Source organism: Parasteatoda tepidariorum, chromosome 4 (assembly GCF_043381705.1).
Source record: "Parasteatoda tepidariorum isolate YZ-2023 chromosome 4, CAS_Ptep_4.0, whole genome shotgun sequence".
Lineage (NCBI taxonomy): Eukaryota > Metazoa > Arthropoda > Arachnida > Araneae > Theridiidae > Parasteatoda > Parasteatoda tepidariorum.
In genome coordinates, this window is record NC_092207.1 from 7,069,211 (window position 1) to 7,079,660 (window position 10,450).

The 10,450-nt window shown below is 27.3% G+C and overlaps 1 protein-coding gene across 1 annotated transcript in view; it reads left to right on the forward strand.

Annotated features, from left to right (window-relative positions):
* The window catches only part of LOC107447405 (chromosome segregation 1), a 77,082-nt gene that overhangs the window by 34,476 nt on the left and 32,156 nt on the right, over positions 1-10,450 (forward strand). The window contains exons 11-13 of the mRNA XM_071180538.1: positions 3,323-3,388; positions 4,333-4,442; positions 7,747-7,839. Of these exons, the coding sequence (XP_071036639.1) occupies positions 3,323-3,388; positions 4,333-4,442; positions 7,747-7,839 (269 nt within the window). The remainder of the gene's footprint in view (positions 1-3,322; positions 3,389-4,332; positions 4,443-7,746; positions 7,840-10,450) is intronic.

A 10,450-nucleotide genomic window follows, 5' to 3' on the forward strand; every position in this document is an offset into this window, starting at 1 on the left:
TCCTATATTTCCTATATTTCCTATTAATCTAGAAAAATTGCTATATTTCCTATTTTTTCCTATATTTTCTGTATTATTTTCCTTAATTTTCCCTTATAATCCTTTCTCAACGTCCGCGCTCCCGATTTGCGCTAGTCTGATGTCAATCATCAAACCACACCTAAAAATTCTTTAACCAATCATCCGTTTGCAATGTCTTAACCCAGCTGCACCAAGTACAAGTAAAAGGGAATCGTCAGCAAGTGAAAGAAATATATGTGAGGTTTGTGGAATAAGATATAGAATAGAAAGGGTGTGAAAAGAAGGAACCCAGAACGGAGCAATATATTTTAGTGTAGTCATGCGGATTCAATAAAGTGATTTTCGTTTTCCTTTTAAAAGTTTTTTTTATTATTTTAATGTAATTAAGTGATTTTTTCTCTTTCTCGAGNGAAGTGTTACCAAAATTTTTTTTTTAACTGCTAATACTGTAAGGAGGAAAAGCAAATATTAACTTAATACCAAGTTTAAGTATGATTGTAATTTGGTTGGATGTAATCAAAGTTATTTATTTATTTAATGATTGATTATTATACACAATTTTATTCTTTACATATCAGCAACAAAAAAAAATTGATTCTTTCTACACCAGATAAAAAGAATTAATTTATGCAATTTATGATCCATCTAACATAAAGGCTTAAGTTGAGTAAATTACTATTAACTTAAAATGACTGTTTTTTAAACTTCTAAGCTAATATGTCCTTTTCCTGGCTTTCAAGATTTGGTGAATTTCTATTTTATTTTTTTTCTCGAGCAAATGTCAATAAACTACACAGCTGTCTGTAAGATATTAATAAATGTAACTAAAGAAGTATACAAAAAAAATTTTAGATTATTTTGAAGACTAAATTTGAAGAAATTTTTTGGTCCGAATTGTCATGTTTAAAAAGAATCACCCATATACTTTGTTAAACAATTTTAAAAACTCGAATGAAATAAAAAAAAATACAATGTTTAATATATTCCAGGGTTTGTTGATTTAAATCAGCTTGATTTAAGTCACGATTTAAATCATGATTTAAGTCATGATTTAAATCATGATTTAAATCAAATGATTTTTTTAAAAAAATCACTTTAATCAACTAATTTTTTAATCAACTAATTTTATCAACTAATAAATTCAAATCAACTAATTAAATTAATTAGTTGATTTAAATCAACTAATTTTTTTAAAATACAGTAGGGAACCGATTATCCGGAACTATCGGGACCATCGCTATTCCGGTAAACTGATTTTTCCGGTTTTCTGAATCGCTACAAAAAGCCGTTTTTTTATTGTTAAACCCAACTAAAAAAAATTTTTTTTTTGGAAATAATCTTAAAAAAAAGAAAAAACGATGAAGTAATACACTAATGATTATTTCCAAAATGATGGTAAAGTGAATATCTTTCAAAAAAGAATGAAAAATCCTAAAATCTTATGAGGAAAAAAAAAATTTTTTTTTTTTTAAAATGGCGGGAAAATGAACCGGAATTTCGTTCCGGTTTTTTGGTTTTCCGGTTTTCTGATTTCCGGATAACGGGTTCTGTACTGTATATATATTGATTTTAAAAGTTAAAAAACAGTGTTTTAAATTATTGATGCTTCTATTATTTTGTTTTCTTAGTTTAAAAATTTATTTTAAATAAATTGCTGCATTAATTCATTTTAGTTAACGAAATTACTTTCGTTCTTGGTGTTTGTTAAATTCCAACACATTTGAAATTACATTTATAAAAATGTTTTGATTCTTTAGATTGAAAGTACAGATTAAAGTAAACATTTAATGCTGTCTTAATATAGACTTGCATAGCTGTAGAAAGTAATTAATAAACATGATTTTTTTCTAAAAATAATGCAAATAATGTTAATTAAAATTCTACTTTTTGATTGAAAAAGCATGGAATAAAATCTACATTATATTTTATTGGTGAAAAATGTATATTTCTGAAGCTTGAGGTTATATAAAAAAGAAATTACCCTGATATGCCAAAAATAGAAGAAAAAAGGCTGATGAATTCAGATATTTTTTTCCTGATATAGTGTCATTTTTCTCTTTCAAAGTCTACTTGAAGCAGTAGGGTTATTAACTGGTATTTTTTTCTCATATGTCATTGACATTATCAGATTTTCTATAAAGAAATTTTGTGGAAAGAAATTCCAATGAGTGCATTGATTTTTTTAAAAAATTTTTTTAGCTTAACTTATCTATTTTGATCTAGGATTAAAAATTGAATATTTTAATTTGAAAATATATAGATTAAATATTTATTTATTTCTTGATGAATGACTACATTTATAAACACAATCTGTTACATTTATTTTGTCATTTTAAAAATCAAGCGAAAAAAAAAATCTTTATTAAAATTAAAATTATGGTTTGTTAATTGAAACTTTGTTTTAATAGTTAAAGTACAGAGTCTGTCCAAGTCAACTTTACTACTGTTTAGCGGTACCTTCACAAATACAACTTTAGGAAAAACGGTAGAATAATTTCACAAAATACTTTTTCTCAAAATTTTATTTTTGTGTCTCGTAAGAAACATTAAATCCATATTTTTGTGTTTATTTTTTAATATAATTTTTAATTTTCCCAAATTATGTCTAAATTTTCACAAAATAAGTACCTCTCAGAAAAACCTAGGCAGAGCCCTGAAGTATTCTTTAAATTCTCTGTTTTATCTAGTCTTTAAATTTCAATCATGCATTTGTTTCAAAATTGTTGCTATCATTCAAAGCTATGTATTATAGTGAAAAATTATTTTAGTCAGTTAGAGCTTCTAAAATATTATAATTTAGTTTTAATATTCATTTAATTTTGATTAAACGTTTATAAAGTTTTTTTAATCATAAATCAAAGTTCTTACAGTGTATTTGAATAAAAAAAAACTGATTTAAATAAAAAAAATCCGATTTAAATCAAAGTATGATTTATTTTATTTTTTTAAAAAGATCACAAACCCTGGTTTTAACTCACTAGCCCCGATTTAACAAGAACTCAGATTTAACGAAATAAGTTGGTACGATGTTAAGTTTATTAGAACATAGCTCTCTTTTAATGATTATTCAGCCAGCAATTTTGTGATTCATAATATTCAAACTTAATTACCCAGCTTCAGCTCGGCTAATCTCTAACTGAAAAAATTTCCTTTTCGTGTTTGTTGCCTGAGCCCACGTTTCACTAGCCCTTGGTTGTTACGAGCAAATTTTGTGGCCTCTTTGTGCTGGTTATGAGCGTGTTTGTAATTATTAAAAAATTTGTTTCTCATAAATTTTATTTTCTTACTATTATTATTTCAGATTGTGATGAAGAACTCTTTGAAGATAATCCTGAAGAGTACATTCGAAGAGATATTGAAGGCTCTGGTAATTGATTTTGTAATAAGCATGAATTTTAGTTGCAACTTCATAAGTGTTAAACGTAGGAAGGACTCCCAATTTTGTTTTAACAGTCCTCTTTTTATTATACATCTTTTTTTTTCAATCTGGGAACTATCAATTGTCTTATTAAACTTTATTGTCCTCTTGTATATTGGATTCATAATACCCTGTAACATTTGTGGTTCTTGTGAAATATTTTTCCCATTGTTAGTGAACTAAAGCAGAAAGTTTTAAAACAAAATTTTTAAAAAAAACCTTTTTTAAAAACATTTTTTATGTGCATTGGTTGGCCAATTTCTTTTAATTTATAAAAATATTAATGTATCACGACTCAAAAAAAAGTTCTTAGGAGATAAAAGATAGGTCGGACCAATGTCTTCAATGATGTTATAGTCTTATTTAAAAAAATTATATTTTACTCTATTATTATAGGAAAAAAAACATTAATAGCACATGAATAATAAGAGTTATAAAAAAAGCAGCAATAAAAATTGAAAATATCTGTTACTTCCTGAGAAGCAAAATTAATGGAGAAACAGTACTAAATCGTTTACGTGAAAGGTAAAAAATCATCATAGGAAACCCTGATGTAGATTTTTTATAAAATTAAATATGATCTTAGTTTTTAGAAAAGTAATCTTCATGAATTTCTCTAGAAAGAAATCCTGGATTAATTTTGTACTGAAAAAGCCAAAAGACATCAATTTATTTGAATGTAATTCATTAAGAGACAATACGCAGTCATGATTGAAGACATAAAAGAATAATAACATAAGAATGAAATGACATTTTTTACCTAAGGAGTTGCTCCAATCTTTTAGTTAGCTTAAAACTGCAAGCAGGAGAATGGTTCATCATTATAAATGGGAATACTTAGATATTTGGTTAAAATGATATTTAAAAGAAAATATCCTATTTCTATGTTTTAGATATTGATACTCGTAGAAGAGCCGCTTGTGATTTGGTGAAAGCTTTAGCCAAACATTTTGAAGCCAACATAACCAAAGTTTTTTCAGAATATGTCAATGCAATGCTCTTAGTAAGTGTGGAAAACTTTGCTTTTACATTTTTTGTTGTTCTCATGAATATATACTCTCTGATTCTCCTTGCGGGGAGAATAGAAAGATAATGATCCTTAAATCAGTAATGCACAACACTGTAAAACAGGGTTTGTGATTTTTTTAAATTTTAATCGGATTCTTTTTTATTTTATTTTATTCAAAGACACTGTAAAAACTTTGATTCATGACTAAAAATACTTTATAAATGTTTAATCAAAATTAAAATAATATTAAAACTATATTATAAGAATACTTTAGAAGCTCTAACTACCTAAAACAATTTTTCATTATAATACATAGCTTTGAATGCATAGCAACCATTTTGAAACAAATGGATGATTGAAATTTGAAGACTATATCAAATAGAGAATTTAAAGAATACTTTAACTATTAAAACAAAGTTTCAATTACCAAAATTATAATTTTAATTTAAAATTATGATTATCGAAACCAAGATTATTATGATTATTTTACCAAGGTGTGTAGTGTTTTTAAAAAGTGCTTAAAGGGGATTATTTTTTACTTTCTTTTCTTTAAAATCCCTTAAAGTTCCTTTTTTTTTATTCGGGGTTTGTAAAAAGTGCTTAATTTTCTATATTTTAAAAAGAGGTTTTTCTTTGCCATGTTGATTGTCGTTATAAATTTAAAAAAATGCAAGATTTTTCCCAATTTTCTCTGCAATATTTATCAGAAACTAGCTATTTTATCATGATTATGTAAAGTTTTTGTTTTTAATTTTTCTTGAATTTTAAGTTTATAAATTAAGAAATTTTAAATATAGAAAATTTTTTTTATTACTGCACAGATAATAATTGTAACTTTTTTTACGAAAGTGATTAAAAAATTTTTTTTAAGTGCTTAAAAAGTGCAGAGGTGCTTATTTTTTGTTGAAAAATCTGGCAACGCATCCTGTTTTCCATTCTTGGTTGACAACTTTACGTTTTTGATTTCATATCATTTCTGTTATCTTTACTTTCATGCGTAGCAAGTCTAAAAAATGAGTATCTATTTTTGAAACGCTTGAATCATGTCGACTGTTTATTTCATATTTATTTTTGAAGCGAATGAAGCTTCCTATCATATCTTACCGCTTCAGTTTCTTTGGATTAATTAATTGTCAATTACATCAATATAATTCTTAGTTAATACTCATATTAGTATATTTGGTACCTGTTACATGCGTTTCAAAATTCGAATTTTTTGTGAAATATATTTATCTGTGGTAACTGGATTTTAAAAACTGAAATTTTAAAAACAAATAGAATTCTGATAAGGTCTTGAGAAAAATAACATTTATCTATCTAACCGTTTAATATACTGTTTAAAATGTTCATGAATGGTGGTGAAAAAAAGTTCTTTGAATTCTAATTTATTAAAATATTAATGCACTATCTTTGATACAACTGGAAAAAATATTTACTGAAACTACGAAAAATTAAGAAATCCTCGAGAATAGTAAAATTCCTTATTAAAACTGCTCAAATCTCCATAATACCAAACCTTAATAATACCATATACTTAATACCAAAATTAGTCAAGCATCATCTGCATGACAAATAAATTGATTAGATTATATCCAATTAATACATGTTACCGAAATTAATAAATTAGTATACCCTGCTATTCAAACTTTTGTAATATCTTTAAAACACCTGAATGTCAGGAATGGAGAAATGCTGTGGCAGGGCTGCCACTCCCAAGGGAAAAAACCTGGAAAATACAGGGAATTTAAAAATCACCTAAAATAACAGGGAAAATGCAGGGAATTTTGATTTTTTTTTTACTAACTGGGAAAATACAAAGAATTTTGTTTCTTATTTTCATCTTTTAAAAAATGGTGACCAGTCAAAGCACAATCTATGGGATATTTAGGATGATATTTCAGCTATACTAAACTATTTAATTTACTATAGCATTAAGTGTGCTCAACTGTTCCTTTTAAGTTTTCCAGCTATTAAAACTTATAAATGTAGTTAGCCCAATATAGCTCACACAAGAGCGCAGTAATTGTTGTATTCCTCTTAATATATTGTGTATGCTATGTACAGGGAAAACGCAGGGAATTTTTTTCCCTCCAGATTTGAGCAGCAATTCTGTGTGAATGACTATTAAGTTTGGGATTTAGTTCTTATACCTCAAGTTGTAAAAATTGTAAGATGCAGATGGATCTATACTGTTAAAAAAAGGATGAAAAAGGCAAATTTTGAAGCCATATTAGTAGCAGAAGGCAATGCATATGTAGAAAGGGAATCACATGATGAGGTTTTTAGTCCTGCAGCCTTTGATAAGACTTTAGTTTATTCTCTTTGTGCATTGATTAAAATGATTGTTAACTTTGGAATAATTTGTGCTTACCTCTATGTTAAGCTTATTGTGCAAGTCATTATGAAACCGCCATCATCTTTTGTATCCAAAAATAAACATGACTTTAAATTGAAAAGAGCCCTGTATGAACTTCACCAAAGTGGTCGAGAATGGTTCTCAGGAATTGATAATATTCTATATAAACTTGGTTTTTTAAAATTTCAGTGGTGTAATTGTGTTTATATGTTTATTGTATTATTGCTTTTATGTGTTGGGGGCAATGTAATTTTATAGTAAACTTGGCTAGATTTTGATTCAATTGCTACAAAGATAAATTATTGTTTTGATGATACAATTTTAGGCAAAATTCAAAAGTTGTTGGAATTGTTGATCAGATTTTTCAAAAATTCTCTAGGTTTATTTTTCTTTATTCTTTACTAATAGTGCAGATAAAAAAAAAAAAAGATTTACTCTGGGAAAGAAACATACACTAGGATGTTTGGCTTCCAATGCAAATCTAACTCAACCAAATTTGAGTTATGCAGTCTATATGTTATCACAATTCCAGAAAAATCCTGTTATGATAAATGGGTATATTTTGCTTAGATTATTAGACTATGTGAATGACACGAAAAAATTATATGTTAAATTTAAATAACATTAGTAGTAATTAAATTTAAATTGTTTCTCAGATACTGATTNTTCCAGAAAAATCCTGTTATGATAAATGGGTATATTTTGCTATGTGAATGACACGAAAAAATTATATGTTAAATTTAAATAACATTAGTAGTAATTAAATTTAAATTGTTTCTCAGATACTGATTTTGCAACAACTATAGATGAGTTATTTTACTTCTAAAGTTATTATTATTGATTTTTGTTTTGTTAAACTTCTATAGATTAAGGAAAATACATTTATAAATGTTTCATCTCGTTATTTGTTGTCTTATATGTATACATATATTATTTTTCTAGAACTATAACAAAGATTCTAAACAGCACTGGAAAAGCAAAGATGCAGCAATATATCTTGTAACATCAATGACAGCCAAAGGTCAAACTGCTAAGGTAATGCTTGTATTTGTTTTTTTATATGAAATGTTTTTATAGGAATTTTAGGTCAAGTTATAAATAATGTCTTGTCTATCTCTATTAGGTTTAAAGAGAATATTTTAAACTGTGCTTGCCTCTATCTACAGTCTAATTAAGCCCAGACTCTATTTTATTTTAATCAAGTTTTAATTTATTTTAAAAACTTGTTTGCTTAACAAACAAGTTAAAAATAAAAATTGTTAACTGGTGAATGTTTTATTAAATCATTATTTTATTCTGATAGTATAGTTAATTATATTTGTTTGATAAAGAAGCATCTTCCACATATAGTTTATCTAAGCTATGAACTCCTCCCGCCACAAAGTCTGAGGCCGTCTGGTGCTATGGAAACAAGAATGGTGCATTTTAAGGAGGATAGCTTCACTCTAGGACTAACACAATAGACCGAATAAAGAGATTCCCTTTCTCCCACCGACCCGAGTCAAAACCACTCCAAAACAGTGCCCCCGCACCCCTACTTGAAATAGTCATACCTCATTACCATAGTCACCGTCACAGGTCCAGGCGAATGTCTGGAGGAGTTCTTATTTTAGACAAACTGTACTTTAAATTGTATTATTAATTCTATCAACCTAATTTACATAATGGATTACATATTTCTTTCAACATACTTTCTTGACAAACATTATGTAGGAAACAACCTCAATTTTGTTGTTTATTAGTTGTTTTTATTCTTTAAGTTTTTTAACGAAACCAGTTTTTATAAGTTAAATTTTTTTGATAATATTTTTGTTTTCAGACAGTTAATTTTGAAAAGCTTTTAAGCTGATGAGGTCCTTCTAAATGTATAAATTAAATTAAATTAAATACCTCTGCAAATAAAAACTGTTTTAGATAATTCTTTATTTTACCATTAATATCTATCTATATATATATGTGTGTGTGTGTACTAAGGATGTAACGAATATTCTGCCATTATTCGGTACTCGGCCCTTTTCCCGGATAATGGTCAAATACCAAATAATCAGAATGGTTGGTTGACCGAAAAATTGGCCAAATATTCAGTTAAGTGTCATTTTGAAATTTTTTTTTCAAACAGTTTTATTTTTGGAGGATAAAAATTTGAATAGATTTAATAAAAAATAATCCGAAATTTTATTTTTTACTATACATTATTAGAAGTTGCTTTTACATGTGTTTGTTAAGCTCTAAAACTTTTTAATTTATGTTCTGAAAGACAAAAATGAAATTTGAAGAATTGAAACTAGATTACTTTATACTGGACCACGAGTTTAGTATTGGGGATTTTTTATTATTTTTTAATCTTATATTCGGGCAAGTCAATCTCGTTTTTTCAACACTTTATGTTTTAAAAAGGAATTATTTGTTTTATTTTTGCTTCTTTTTCCTTATTAACTATACCTCAGCATTTGACTGGAGCATTTTTAGTAAACTTTATTCTTTTGTCACTTTTTTCCTGTACGGTAAGACAGATAACCTGTAAGATACGGAAACTGTGATTCTGAACGTTACAATTATATTTCAGAACTAAGAACATTTTTTTTTCTGTTTCTCTTCAACTTTTTTTTTAATCAGCGTTTTCATTATGACAGCATTTTTTAAAGAGCGTCTCTAATGAACTTTACTCTTTTATATTTATTTTTTTCTAAAAATACGGAAATGTGAAAAAGTTAATTTGAGATTTTTCGCATTAAATCTCTCATTTTAAAAGATTTTAAGGATTTTTGTTTTGTTTAATCTAAAAATTAAGAATGATTCATTTAAAAATTAACGGTTTCTATTTGGCTTTTTCTTTTGCAAAAAACTTTTTTAATGATGTTTTTACTATGACATGGTAATTAAGAATATTCCTATTAGTTTTTAAACTTCACTTTTTATTGAAAACTGAGATGTTAAGTTTTAAAATTTACTTTTGTATATAATCTTGTTTTTATGAAATTTTATAGGACCCTCTTAATTCATCAATGGCTCGACAGCCCAGGGAAAGCTTTGGCCTTCTCAAGAAGTTTTTTCCAGGCTAGCCTTTTTCCTGCTAGTGTTTTCCAGTTTTTAGTTTTTAAGACCAAAAGGTCTTTTTCTAGGTCATCCATCCATCTCAAATTCGGCGTACCTCTTTTTCGTGTGTCAACTGGTCTGGCATTGAAAACTCTTTTTGTGGTACAGTCTTTGTCGATTCTAATGACGTGGCCTGCCCATTTTATTCTTTGTCGTTTAATATAGTTAGTAAAGTCAGGTTCATTACAGGGTAACAAAAAAATATAGGGATCATTTTTGAATGTTTATATTTCCAAAATTTATTACATAAATTCAGCGATGCTTCTCAATATGTCGACCTCCGGCATAATAGATTTGTCTACAACGCTTCGGTCAGGATTTTAAAGCCCGCAAAATGATTTCCTGGGGGATTTTCTTCACCTCTTCTCTAATAGCTTTTTGAAGGCCTCTCAATGTAGAAATTCTTCGCTTATTCAGTTTGCTTTTCAGATGTCCCCATAGGAAATAGTCGCATGGTGCAGCATCAGGACTGTTTGGAATCCATTGTTCTGGTCTCAGGAATTACACTTGCTGATCTGTTAGGAATTTCTGGGTGACCTTAGATGCATGC